This window comes from Haliaeetus albicilla, chromosome 10 (assembly GCF_947461875.1).
Source record: "Haliaeetus albicilla chromosome 10, bHalAlb1.1, whole genome shotgun sequence".
In the NCBI taxonomy this organism is placed as follows: domain Eukaryota; kingdom Metazoa; phylum Chordata; class Aves; order Accipitriformes; family Accipitridae; genus Haliaeetus; species Haliaeetus albicilla.
This window is the reverse complement of record NC_091492.1, coordinates 37549511-37564435: the sequence shown is the minus strand read 5'-3', so window position 1 is coordinate 37564435 and position 14925 is coordinate 37549511. Positions and strand designations below refer to the sequence as shown.

Below are 14925 nucleotides of genomic sequence, written 5' to 3'. Positions count from 1 at the left end.
CAAATAAAATACAAGAAATCCAGCAACATTCATTGCCTTGCATCAGTTATTTCTTCATCATTTATTTGTCTGGCAATGCATAAGACTAGAGCTGAAAGAATAACACTTGTTGGATGCTGTTAAATCTTCTGTACTTGCCAGAATTACTTCTGGCAAGTACAATTTTTGTAAATTTGTTTCCAATTAGTGTATACAACAAATGTTGCTTATGCCCAGCTGAACTCGGCTTCCTGGAAAATGGCCCTAACAAATGGCCATCTGATTAGTCCCCATCAGGAGGAACATACTGTATCTGAATAAGAAGACTGAAAGAAAAACAAATGGCAACAAAGAGTACTAGGCACACCACTACAATGCAAAGAGAGAACAGTAGTGTACCTTTGCTCATTTGAGGCACAAATTCAAAAAGATGGAAAAAAATCCAGCTTATCTTCCAAAGTCTTTTTATTGCCGGAAAAAAATCCAGCTTATCTTCCGAAGTCTTTTTATTGCCTTTTCTCAGGTCAATGACTTAAACCACAGATCACCTTTCTGGAACCTAATTGAAGTTTTCTGATGGTCTGAAGAAGTAATTTCAAACACAGAAAATATCTGGATTCTAGCCCTATTTCATGCTCTCTTTCTAAATCCTGTCACAAAGTAACCGATGACTTCAATCACACTGCAGCACTGATTTCCTCCCCTGGATCAATACAAAACATTTCTTGATTAGGTTTTTGGTGCTAGGACAAATCCCATCACTATCAATCTTATTGATTGGCACCTTAAAGTACAAGTATATGAAGATCCCTAGATTTATTTTTAAACAAAAGCTTCCACGTGTATATATGGACTGAACTCCAAACAATTCATACTGTCAGATAGCTCACAAAAAATAGGGGAAAGAAAGAACAGGAGACAGAACAGCTGTGAAGGGAGAGAGAGTAAGAACCCAGGCAGTGTACTGAAGACAAAGAGATACTGGGTAGACTTCAGAAGCAGTGCAGACTGCTGAGAGCACAACTGCAAGAATATTTTGCTTAAACACAGCCCATAGGCATGAAAATACAATCAAAGACTCAGTTGACATAAACTTTAAGACACCAAGTATGTCACTTGCTGTTCTCTATTTTAGCAAGAAGACTTCACCTCAAAGTGTATATTGAAATCTAACCTGTAAGACTATTTTAAAATGTAATTTGAATTTTGCAAGTCCTACCTCCAGACACAGGTATTCATTTGTGATATTTATATAGCAACTTCATCCTCAAGCTTCCTAAAGCATTTCACGATCATGTATTTGCAGTACTGTGCAAATACAACCACTGCTAGGGTGGCTTCCATAATAACTAGAACACAGGATATCGGTCAGCAATTAAAAAAAGGAGCCTGTGGCCAAGTCAAGACAACAACCAGGAAGGCAGTGTTCACTCTTTAAAAAGCAAAGCTAAGCACCACTGTAATATGGCTTATAAACCATATACTTGCTCCTGCAGTTGTACTGCTTGAGAGAGTAGATGTCTGAATTCAAATAGCAATGACAACCTAATACTGTTATTGGCTCTCCCACTCACTCAAGTAGCACAGATCTGTGTGCCAAATCCAGGGGTCCCAAATCTGCTGGTGATCTTAGTGTGTATCAATACATTACTCTGGGCTGGAAATTTTTTCTCCATTTCTTTCTGAAAAGCTGGGGTACTACCCATGCCAACTATGTTAAAAAATCATGAAGGCTGAAAAGTCAGGCACCAAAAAGCCTGTGCAACATTAATTTGGGCGAGCATTATGATACAATGCAGTTCCCCCTGGCTGCATTCAAGGACGTTACCCACATTCTACACTTTTGCAGGAAAACCAAATCCTGCATATAAACCATTTCACTCCATAGTTCCAAATAGCTCTCAGAACTGGTTCAGCTTGCACACTGAATAAGCCAGGAGAGCTGATAAAAAAACTCAGCATATGATTAATTAAGAATATTACCATGCATATTCACAAGCAGGGTGAACTGGATGCGTTTAGACATTTTCTATGTCTGTCTCTGCAATCTCAATAGATCCGTTGTAGCTGATCTGTGTATATGTTTGTGACCTATATGTGTTATATGTTTGTAAGATGTCTGCGCTATCTGCACTAAGCTACCTTATGTGCCTAACCTCAGTGTGATTCAGGAAAACCAAAGTTAGAAGCACAAACTCCTTATATAGTAAAGGTTGAAAAACAAGTGCCTCCCGGAAGAACTGATTTAATAGACCTAGGATGATGACCTAAAGTGGATGTTGTGAAAATCTCCTTAAAGCAGCAAGTTTTTCCTACTTATTCTAAATATATATCTTTTTCCCCTCTGCAGTGCCAAAGGTCTGCTTAATTCACACAGATTTAATCGACACAAAGAAATGAAAGAAACAGATGGGTAGAGGCCAATGTTCAAGCATGTCTGTTTGTGTAAAACAGTGCACACTTCCAATGTGTATATGAAGAAGCAGCGTGTGTGAAAGGGAGATGAATAGGAATTCATTTGAAAAAAAGGAAACACAATGGATATCATACAGGAAGTTTATAATGGGCAATTGAGATGGGGTCCTTGGGACTGAGTGACACTGGTCACACATGTGGCCAAAAAACCCACACTGATAAGAATAGCTGCTGTCAGCCTGCATTAGCCAGGAGCCAGTTTGAGAACATATGGCAAAACAAATGATTCAATGCAATCTGCTCATTCTGCTGCTTCCCCCAAATATTGCTGTACTAACATCCTCTGCTTTTTGCCTTATTACATAGTGTTACTATTTAAGAGCATGGAAAACACCTGTAGGGATGACAGAGACCTACAGAATTACTAGCATGATAGGCTGCTGTGGAGATTCTCATACTGTTTCCATAGATCAGCTTGAGATATTTACACATTATCCTGCTCCTTACTCACGCGAGAGCAAGGAAAAGAAGGGAAAGCTAGCAGGCTTGTCCTTTTTCTTTCTCCCAGGCAAAAAAGGATGCACTCTCCCAGTGCATCTCTGGATTTCACACCAGGCACCCCAGCTCCTAGCCAGCACCACTGTCCTTAAATTCTGTGAGAGTCACAACAAGCAGAAGTTTTACCATTTAAACTCCTAGTCACATCCTTCAACTTCCTAAACCATCTATTTTCAGGCCTATAATCTCCTGAGATAAAAATCTCAGTAAACAAAGGAAGGTTGGGGCTTTTTACATTGAAAACTTCTTTTCCTTTTATAGATGTGGTTGTACACATAAATAAGCAAGCACACTAGCAAGCAGTGACGTCTGAGACATCACTGTCGCCACAACTCATCTGTCTATCATAAGTTTTGCCATGTTTATTATTTTAAGAGCCGCAGATTTCCACGAGAAGCAGACTGTATTGACTGCAAAAAAACTCTAGTCCATTTTTTTTTTTAAATGAATGTTTACCTCTTAATGGCAAAGGGAAGATGTTTGAAAACAGGGACCTTCAAAACTGAGACAGCAGGAAGCAAAAAACATATTCTAAGATTTTCATTTAGGTTTGTTCCGTAAAGCTCAGGATTTAGAAGTAAATCTAACCATTTCTGGGGATCTTAACTACATGTACTCAGGCAGACAGACTGCTCTCAGTTTCTGAAGTTCTCTTCCTGGTTCTGCCAGTAACCTGGTGTGTAACCTTGGGTTATTCTCTCTTCTGTGTGCTCTTCTTTTTTCTATCTACCTTCCTTGTCATTGTTTGGGTCACTATAATCCTGACCCTTTGAAGCTCTAAACATGTACCTTGAGATGTTGTAAGTAGTCCACTAAAATGTATGGGACTACTTACAGAGAACATTTATACATACAGTAGTATAATATATAAAATAATGTATATACATTTTACAAAGGAGTTTTGTGTATGTATGAAAACACACCAAAACAACTGAAAGCTAGTTATTTGTCCATATCTATTACAACTACACACTATTCCTCTCTTTGGACATTTCCATTGCCAGCTCACATTCTGTTCATTATCTAGAGACGTTCATCTTATGGGGCACACAGTACCATATCACAGTGCAGCTCCAAGTTTAGGTCTCCTTTATTAGTGTGAAGTCGCACATAGCCCTTCTTCTTCACGTATTTGTATCTTACAACATCTTCTTCAATAGCAGCTGTATCAAAGCAAAAGACAATAATTAGCTCACTGGAAGCTTACTCATTGATCTTTAGAAATCATGAGAAAACGAATTGCTAGATTCTACTGTCTGACCTCTTCCCCTGGGGTACTAGGTCTTCAGGGATTGTACTCTGCAATTTATCTATGATAACTTCATATTAATCTCTGTGCCAAACACTTTCCATTATAGAAAACCACCAACTCCTCGAGAGCCAACAATATCATCTATATTTTTAAGTCACAGAAGCATTCAATATTACAAACTATAATTTTCAAGTAATGTCTACCAATCACAAAAGTTACTTTGAAACCAAATTGTTTCTTGTCAAACTTGGAAGCCAAGCAGGTAGTCATCAGCCAACCACAAATTGCTGACATATGAGGACCTACCCAGTTCTGAAAACAAATGAAGCTGTTACTGGAAACATTACTGGAAAGTCAAACCAAAGGATTAATCTAGGATGTTTCCACTTCCATTTTGTCAAAATGTCCAGTTAGTCAGATATTTTCAACACTCAAAGAGTCACCTGCAAATCACTGTAATCCACTAAGTAAAGGAACTGAACTTGGTAAAAGTAGTTTTAGCAATGTATTCAACCTTTGCCTAAGTGTATGACATACTTGCTGCATTTTAGTGCCAAAAGCAAGACCTTTCTTTTCAACTGGGAATACTAATTGCTCAGCTATGTAATCAATATTCAAATTAAATAAATTCTATATATTTGTGTTTAGGCTGGAGAATGAAAAAAAAACTTTATTGTACTAAAGTGCATTTTTGTGTAACCGTGAAAAGCTGTAAATCAACAGTTATCACCACAAAATTTGCTGCCATTCTAACCAATACTGGGTTAGGCCAGGAAGGGGGTAAAGATTTTGTGTGCTATTTGAGGAGAGATTATACTTAATTCCTAACTTACATAAGTGGATATCCCATTTTGTGGTCCCCAGGCATAGAAAATACCTCATTCATTTCAGTCCAACATAAGTAACTGCCATTCAAAGCCAAAGCTAATTTATAATTGCTCCATTATTTTCAGAATGAGCTCACTGGAAAGTAAGGATATATCTACTCAGGGAACATATTTCCATGGCATCAGTACTGACCAATTATCAATGCATTCCTTCAGTCCTCATAAATGTATGTGTGCTAGGGAACACATTTAAAACTGGAAAGTAAATAAACAACTTGTAGCTAGGTAGTTCTGGTACCTGCTTCGTGGGTAGTTTCAGGCACCATTGCAGTGGAGGTAAAGGAAGCACTTACTGCTCCAGTGGAATAGTGAGCCTGTTCACAGAAGAAAAAGCAGGAAAAAAGACATTAGATCTTAGAATTTATCTACTAAAGATACTATATACTAGAAACACATAAATGTCATCCTTCTGAAGGCAGACTTCTGCTCTAGCTCCTATAGAAACAAACAAATGCATGATGCAGCGATAACTCTGTATCTGTTGCCCGTAATATTTGCTCTGATGAAACTCTAGTTAAGGCTGCCCATGTGCTGAGCTGAAGGGGCTTATTGCTTCCACTACAGTTTAATACATCATTACGCAAAGATTCCATTATCAGAATTTATTTGTATGTCCACAGGTGGAGATATGAAAGGAGTACTGCTGGCAAGACATCTGTAAAATTCTCCAACATTGCTGAGTAAGTGGAAGGAAAATCGAGTGAACCGCAGAGGTACGGTGGAGGAAAGCAAACCACCCCCCCCTCCCACACACAGCCCTTCTGCATGCAGAGGCACTGTCCCATGGTTCCCAATGTCTATTTTGAGCCTTGTAATTCTCCTGCAGAAAGGAAATGTGAATGTCACACATGGATTTTGTAGTAAATTACAAAGATCTAATAAAGAATTAGTAAAGAATACAGGTCAGGCCAATGCTTTGTCAATAAGGTTACACTGCATCCTATGCAAGTTTATAATTATGCCCATTCACATCATTACCTGACAATCTGACTCTCCAACATGTGTAGAGCTCATCGTTGTCTCTCACCTCTTTTTTTCTCCCTACATCTTTTGTTTTCTTATAACACTAAGATGCCCTGAAAAAGGGGCAGATGTGATCCCATGGTCACATATACTCCCTAATCTGTCACTAAGCCTCCTCATTAAAAGCCATATGCTGCATTGCTATTCCTTTTCGTGTAAGTGTAATCAAAGCATGAAGACACAAACATCCCAGAATTATTAAAGGAAAGAAGAATACTCTGTCTTGCCCATTAAAAACAGCCTTTGATGTAGGAAGTCTAGATGCAGATGAATTGTTTCTCTGGACAGCCACAAACACACAGTAACATGCACCTGGAAGAACATCCTTTAAAATATTCCACTAAAAATCCTGCATTCTATTGAAAAAAGATGGAGAAGCAGCTGTGGATGATTTATATATTTGACCACACCAGAAGTGATTCACTTGCACAGCCCTTAAGGTGTGTTCTCTCTGCCAATAACTGCAGGAAGCAATGATAACACAAATTCAAAGCAAGAGATGACAACCTGGGAAAAAATGTTCTGCCAACATATACATCATAACCACATCATAAAGATTCTTCCTTCTTATTGTGCTCCATTTCTAAAATGTTTGGTCATGTACAATGATTTAACAAAGAGAAACTCACTGACACATACAACATATTTCTAAGGAATCCCAATGACTCTCATATTCTCATCTATGACGAATTTCCATGTAACAGAAACCAGAAGGAGTAGTGTCTGTTTATACTGCAATATGGCCTCTAAGCTGAAAAACATCTATTACCATTTCTGAAGAAGTCAGTCAGCGCCAAACTACAAATTAAGTCAACTTACTGCATTCAGTTTATCCACTTTCTTCTTTTCAGGAGCCTTCATAGTAGCTGCTAGAATATCATCACCTTTGAATTCCTTATAAAGCTCCAGTAAAGTCTCTCGGGTCTCTGTATTTGTATTTTTTAAATAGTAAGATGGATCTAATTTTGCTCTTTCTTCATCTAGATAAGACAAAGTTAAATCATTCAGAGTTAAAAGAAGAATTCTATTTTGTTCTCCTTCAGTTTATTACATATCTAGTTACACAAAAATATTCTAGATATTATCTCTACTTTTTTTTAAATAAAAAGGTCTAGTAACTATATTTATTCCTGCAGAAACAGTAACAAATAGCAATGCATAACACTAATGACAGTATAACTTGAAATATAGCACAATAAATGCCAATACAATGAAGTATAATAAAAGAAAAAAACAATTTCAAATCAACTACTGCAAAAATTCCTTTGAAACCACTAGAAAGTATCTAAGTTCATGCAAGTCTTGTAAAATTTTTATAGAATAATAAAGACAAGATATAGTTGGGTACAATATAAACTTCTGTCCTTTGTCTTGTCACTGAATGGCCAGGCCTGTGATGCAAAAATCCCAAGATCAGTTCTTTAATGTGATACCAGGGGTACAAGGCTGGTGGACTGGACTGTGGAAATTGATTTTTTAAATTTATTTAATTTTTTATTTTTAAAAGTTTCACTCGTTCTCTGTCTTGGTATGCCTACTATCTGCTGGATTTTAAATATTCCATCTCTGAGATAATACCTACTTATTTTTAGCAGGTAAACAGAAAGAGAGATGCTTGCTTGCAGAATTAGTATCTTTTAAAAAAAAGAAAAAAAAAAGAGATGAGATGAGATGAGCATAATAAGACCCAGAAAAACACACCATGCTTAGAATCAGCAATTAGACCTCATTAGAAACAGTTCTAATGGAAACCACAAGGGCAAAGGAGAATTTTTTTCCTTCAGCAATTTAATATTAGCAGATATTACTAAGCATTTAGCTATCCAAAAATCACAAAAGAATTGAGAAGTAAACTTCTTAGAAATCTAGAACAGAGGAAAAAAAGAACATTTTATTTTTTATTATTAAAATTATTTTGATACTATTTTACAAAAATCTATATCAATGTTTAACTTGGAAGATGTCCATTATTATCCAGACAGAAGGATGGGTAATACATTGTTGATACACATGAAAGAGAGCCTAGCAGACAGGTATGGAAGATGTAGGTTTCCTCGTCTTGGTTCTGGTACAAGGCTAAGGGACCTTTTGGCAAATTATTCTTCCTCCTCTTCTCACTTCTCTCTCATCTACCTACTCTTAAAGGATATTGAATGCTTTCTGTGTTTGCACAGCACTCGATAGAGACAGTTAATGATTTCTCAAAGAATCATGTCTTTGCTTCAAAATTTTTTAACACCTTTTGATGTATAAAGGACAGTTTCAACAAGCTATTCATGTTTCCAAGAAGCTTTCAAAGTTACCACTAGCCACTGAGGGATGTCCATCCAGAAAACTATGTCAATTCCATAAAGTCTTTTGAATTTGCATATTTATTTGGGTTGGTATTTTCTCAGCATACCTTCAGTTCATCCTTACCTGGATCAATTACTTTTATGTTGTTCTTAACATGAAAGAAGTTTGAGACATTGAACTTATCCAGGTTTGTTGGATCCTGAAAATAATAATTAAAAAAACAAATATCAGAGAGCTTGGTACGCACCCATTCCATGCAACAGACTAGTTTGAAGGGCAGACACCACCATAATAAATGAATAGGGAGAGACAGAATAACTTCCATACTCCCCAAATCACAGAAAGACAAAAAAAATATAAAGCAATCAACCCCAACTGACACCAGCAACGAGCCTGTTCACAGTAGGCTCCTTAGTGATCTGGAATTTAGTTCAAACATATTACACATATTTTGCCTACAGAAGTTACTAACAGAACTAAGCTGAGTCTACCCTTTCCCAGTGAGAAGAAACAATGAGAAGCTGCAATCGCCTGATTCTTTGCTTCATTCTGTGGTTTGGTCTAAAATCTATGCAAATTCACATTAGCTATCTCCTATTTATAACAGTGTGCCTGATTTGCACGTGCTCTATGAACTTTTGTAATGCATTTCAAAATACAAATAAACCTCAGAGCAAGTAAGTCTTTGCAGTCAGAACTGGTTTGATTGTTTTTTTTTTAACTAGTGAAACCTGTGCTTATAGAATTACATGTAAAAATAAAAAAAAATAAAATAAAAAGCAACAAAAAGTGGCATTATGAAAACTTTATTGAGTGACCACTCAAGGAAAACAGCAAAAATACAGTCCATTAACTGTAAGTCTTTATACTACCTCTAGGCAACTTTCTGCATAACTTTGACCTTTTGTTAGAGAGAGTGAGACAAGGAATGCCTACTGGTGATCTAGGTTACATTATACCATTATTAAACAGTCCTTAATCCTCTTCTTACAATGACTTCAAGGTTTTTTCCTCAAGCTCCTCTGCAGAACTGAAAGGTCAAAACATCAGCCCAGGACACCCAGTCATTTCTGGAAATTCTATCTTACAGAAACAATTCAAAATCTAAAATACCAAAATATCTTAATAATATGCCATAGTTTCAAGTTCAGGATAAAAATAATACAACATATTATGCAAAGAACCATAACACTGACATGAATACTATTATCCTAAATGAATTTAACAAAGCTTCTTGGACCACCACTGTTAGTAAGATGTTCTAACAATTCCATCTCTGGTAAAAGTAATGATTAATACAAGCAGAGCTAGTAGCTCCATCACTTATTAAATGATCTAATTATGCTCTTTATTCATCCCTGAAATGGTACGCTTCCACCAGAAAGTGCATTTTTAGTTTTACTGCTGGTAGTAAAACTAAAACACATTTATGAAATCAAGCTCTGTGATTCTGTACCCTAAAGATGACCCCCTGTCTTTCTCCTGTCCCCTTTCCCAACCACTATATAATAATTTTCTGTTGTTTCCTGCCCGCCTCTACCCTTCCAATAGATCTTCATCAAGACATGGACTGCCAAAAAACCCAGATATTTTATCTTTAAGATCTTGCATTAGAAACAGATAATCTTTAAATAAAACTACTAAGGAATAGGAAATTTGGATCTGTTTTTTAACCATTTTTGTATCCTCTGACACCAGCACTTAGGTGTATTTATTATTTATTACCTCGCATACATATTTATGTATGTATGAATAGAGATAATTTCAGCCTTGCTCTCTGACAGTCAACAAGATGCATGGAGAAAGTCTGGAGAAAGGGCTCAGTGTGTTTCCAGAAGTCACAGGTTGCCTCCTTCCAAATACTCTTCAGTAATCATGAGCTGTAGCTTTCCCAGACAGAAATCATTGCCTTGCACATAAATGTACCACCTCAAAAGGTGAAGGAAGTAAGACTGCTTACCTTTCCAGGAAAGGAAAAAAAAAATAATCTGTGTATTAATATTAATAGAGACAGATGGATTTATAGCAATCCACATGTCTGCCGTTCATGGCAAAGCTGAAGGGCAAGACTGACTCCTGAAACTGACTTTTCATGGAGAGGAGGGAGGGCAGGATACAGCAGTAAAGATGAACCAGAAAACACCTTCACTATATTCCTCTAAATAAAGCTTCTTGATTTACTGATTTATTGATTATTTGAAAATAAATAAAAGGATATAACAACTGCCAGTGCCTTATGAAACCATGTGTTTTGTGCTCAGGGTACCAAGAATCAGATTAGTTAAAACTGTTTCACAGCCACAGTTCATTCAATTGTTTACCTGGCTTAACCAGCCTAATTGCAGGCGTTGAGCAATGCCATTAACTCCAGCAAAAATGTTTAGTGTGTCCCTCCCTGCAAGGGATTGCTCAGGGCTCTCCACATGGCCGCTAACCTCCCCATAGGCAACGCATCCATTATGGTATGAAGGACAGCAGAGGCCACAGGCCAGCTCCCTCTCCTTGCAGACCACAGCCATCCATCTGCTTTCTGAGAGACCCGAGACAACCTCAAGCCCCAGAACTGAGACAAAAGTCCTCCGCACAAGGTCCTTCATCACATTCAGGTGGGCCATTTGTTCAAACGGAAACCTCGACACAGGTTTGATTTACAGTGTTGTCCCTTGTGTTCCTGATTCTGCACAGCAGGAGCCTCAACACGCGTTGAGAAGGCAGACAACCCATGCGCCTACTCCAAAACCAGCTTCCCTCTGTCAGTGGAAAAAAACCCTCAAAAATGGTTCCTTAAGATGAAATTTGAGTGTCATCTTACATAGGATACCTAGGACAAGCAGCTGACATATTGATTCCTCCCTCTAAAATACAGCATCATGATACACTAGAAGTTTGATTAGAATTAGTTTGATTAGAATTAGACAAATGTGCATACCAACTGTGACAGTACTGTGATGAATATTAAGTTAAACACAAGACACCATTTGCTTCTACCATCCCCAAGAGCAGAAACACATCTGACCAGTCCAACCTGTGCAACAGAAGACACATACCATTTCCCTACTGATGGTACAGAGTCCTACAACACAAGATACACATTTTTTAAATGTAGGTGTATGCAAATTTTAAAACTGCACATGGTCTTTGGACATATCGCTTCAGAAAGAAAATTGTCTAAACACTAATAATTAGCCTGCCAAGTTCCTCTCATTGCATCCATAACAGTTACTGGGCACAAACTCAGAGCAGTCCAACCAAAACACCACAGGAATGGGCAGGCAGACGTACCCGCATGGTCAAAGCCTTGAGCTTTAATGAATTAATGGCCTCTCCTGGTCAGAGAAAGGCTGGACTCACAGGGATGCTCCCAATCCTGTTAAGATTAAGGCCTAGAGCCCAAAGGCCTAAAGAAATAAGTTCTGTGTAAGTGTGCAGAAACCAGAAAGGAAGATGAACCATGAAGAGTAAATTGGCCTACTTTTGTTTGTCTTAGCATGTTTAAAAATATGTATTCAAATTACTATGGGTAGCAGTCTCAGGGTTTTTCTTATTAAGGTTACAAACCATAAAGTTTAGTTTAGCAAATTACTAGCACAGATACAGACTTCAAAGGGTTGCTAACTATCATGACTATTAAAAATCTCATATTTGACGTTTTTGTGAAAGCTGAGCTCTGAAAACAAGTAATCTCAAGTTTTATTCCACTTGGTTTTTTCCTATCATTTTCCACTTTCACCTACTTAGGGAAACAGCTTAAACTCTGTTAATCTTAAGCACCATACACACAACCCCCCAAAAAAGCAGGTTAAAACCAGTGCAGTTTTAGACCGTGTGATTTCTTTGAGGCCTGATTCCTCTCTTACTATTTTCTTGGCCATGCTGCGTCCCTAATTATCTTCAGGACTGTTACTTTCATACGCTGACCATGTCCCAACACGTCACTTCTTTACCAGCCACTCTGCACATGCATTGGGGCAGGATTCACTCTCAGAGAGCCCTCATCCACAACCAAGAGGAAATCTGCTCTGACCTTCTGTCACACAAAGAGCAAACAAGAAATAGCTGAGGAGTGAAATATCAATTAACAGTGTGCAGCTCAGCTACCTCCAACTTAGCTCATTAGTTATGCTTCCTGCCACAAATGCCAATGGTGTTTAACAGCTTGTTGGGAACTATGTCTTATCCATTGCTGATTAAGTTATACGGAAACAATAAAATTGACATAAGGAAGCACATAACAGTATGAGCCTTTTTTTTCCTTTAATGGCAGCAAACCTGTTTGCATTCTACCCAGATATTTTTTTTTCCTATTTCTCCCAGGAACCACCCTCCATTTCTGTGGTGCAAAGTAGATGCATTTGTGAGCGTGCATCTATCAGGGAAGGCTCTCAGCAGGGTGCCATCAGAGGACTGTGCCTATTACCACTGGCACAACGGGGTTGGGGGGGTTTACTGCAATTCTTCTGGTGAAGAGGAACAGACCACGTCTGCTTCTGCTTTAACTGCAAGGACTGCCATTGAGCAGAGCCAGACTTCTCACCAACTCCCCTCCCCTGCCAGCATACAGCCCAGCTATAGCTTCTAAGAGTTTCCAGAGCAGGAATAATTTCTGCTGTATCTTCTCAAATTTGAGAGCCGTGGTTTCTGGTTTGTGAACAGAGACACAGTGGAGGATGAAGAATTGACAGGGGGCTAAAGGGGAAGTTGTTCTGAACAATTCCTACCAAATGGGATGTGAAAGTAGGGTATTGCAACATTCTTAAGTTTTCTCTCCTCAGGATCCTCTCACACTTGTTGCAATGGGAAGAAGTCCACAGGACTCTCAGAGCCCGCCACCGTGTCCAGCAAAGCAGTAGCTCACGCTGTTTCTCTCTGTGCATCTTGAGCTGGGGCAAGCACGTGCTTCAGCCTGCCCACTCTTACACAAAGGAGTGCAGATTATACTTATTTATGTGCTTGCTATTAAGTTCCACATCATTACACAAAGAATAATTTGCAAAATATATGATTGAAACACAAAGAATTTACAGTAACAGTAATTAATAATAATTTCTACCAGACTGTTGATCAGATTTTGTCACAAAGATTAAATGGTGGACAGCAGACCTTGAGATCTAACCCTGAATTATACCACCAAAAAAATTTACTTTGGAAGATAACTTCAAATTAGGTTAAACATTTAGATTGAAAACCAGCTGAAAACCTGTAAAACACAGGACTGAAACAATCACCTACTTCTGAATCGCAGCCTAATGCAATCTTATTTTGTCAAAACTCTTTCAAAGCTATACTGAACCCTACCTTTAAAACAGTTCCAAAGTGAAATGATGAACAGCAATGTACCAGAATGGGAAGCAGAAGAGGGGGATAAGAACACTGCAAACAGGCTTCAACAATACCAGCCTTCCTATTACAGATAACCTTGTCCCCACAGGTGTCTAAGTGCTTTACATCATACCTTACATATTAAGTGTAACTAATAAATCTTGAAGTACTTTAGCTGTCTGTCAGCTGGTAGCACATTCATGACATTTGCAAGGGATGCTAAGTTAGGCTGAGCTGATCATCTTTCAAGGTAAAAGAATACAAGTGGGTTTAGAGTTATAGGAAACACAGACAAAATACAACAGAAATATTCCATTTAGAAGAGATACGAGCCAGTACAGCTGAGAGAAAAATTATCTGAAATAATAATAAACCATAAGGAGAGAGAAACTTGGAAAAAAGTAACATCAGCACTACAGATGGAAAGCTTGACTTGAGTTTGTGGCAAGACCACACAGCTAAGAAAACGAAATTTCAACTTGAGGGTAGAGAGCTACAGTCTAAAAAATCCAGTCATATTAAGACTGCTAGTGTCTAGGAAGAGTTTAATATGGAATAATGTCACATGTATTTCTGTTGTTATCAGCAAGATATTAAACCAGAATCCATGACATCTTTTGCCTGAATAACTACATTCCAGTTCTGGTAATGTATCTTGCACACCAGGATATGGTATTATTCTTTACCTCCTGCCCTGAGGGGCTGGATAATATCACCATATGTTGATGAAAAACTGCCATGCTCTACCCTAGGACATTTGCATTTCAACAGAGAAAAAAGCAATTTCTGTATATGTAACTGCAGGAAGCACTGTGGATTCCTTTACAAAGAGAAGTACATCATAGATCTAAGATAGTGTTATTAACAACTGAAGTTGTGATTTTCCTTTTTTTAGTTCAAGATCCAAAATAATTTGTCCTTTTTAACAAGTAAACTTAATAGGACACGATTAACCATCAGTAAAAGCAAAGCGACCAGCTGAGATGGTGTTCACCAGAAAAGATAACAGGGATGGATTATGATTACTGTTTGAATAATGTTTAGCAGCAAGACCAGAACAAAAAAATTTTATGCAATTCTCTCTCTTCTGGAAAGAGCAAAATTTTCTGGTTTTGTTTTTAATTATATACATTAGGAGAGAGAGGTCAAGTTTGAGGTCAATAGCTATTCTGGTAGAACATCCCTAGCAGCTGTAGG

At 37.9% G+C, this 14925-nt stretch overlaps 1 protein-coding gene across 1 annotated transcript in view; it reads right to left on the bottom strand.

The window, feature by feature from the left end:
• The window catches only part of PPIL2 (peptidylprolyl isomerase like 2), a 74934-nt gene that overhangs the window by 36135 nt on the left and 23874 nt on the right, over positions 1 to 14925 (bottom strand). The window contains exons 9-12 of the mRNA XM_069795052.1: positions 8533 to 8608; positions 6934 to 7094; positions 5330 to 5405; positions 4009 to 4115 (exon numbers count right to left, since the gene is read on the bottom strand). Of these exons, the coding sequence (XP_069651153.1) occupies positions 4009 to 4115; positions 5330 to 5405; positions 6934 to 7094; positions 8533 to 8608 (420 nt within the window). The remainder of the gene's footprint in view (positions 1 to 4008; positions 4116 to 5329; positions 5406 to 6933; positions 7095 to 8532; positions 8609 to 14925) is intronic.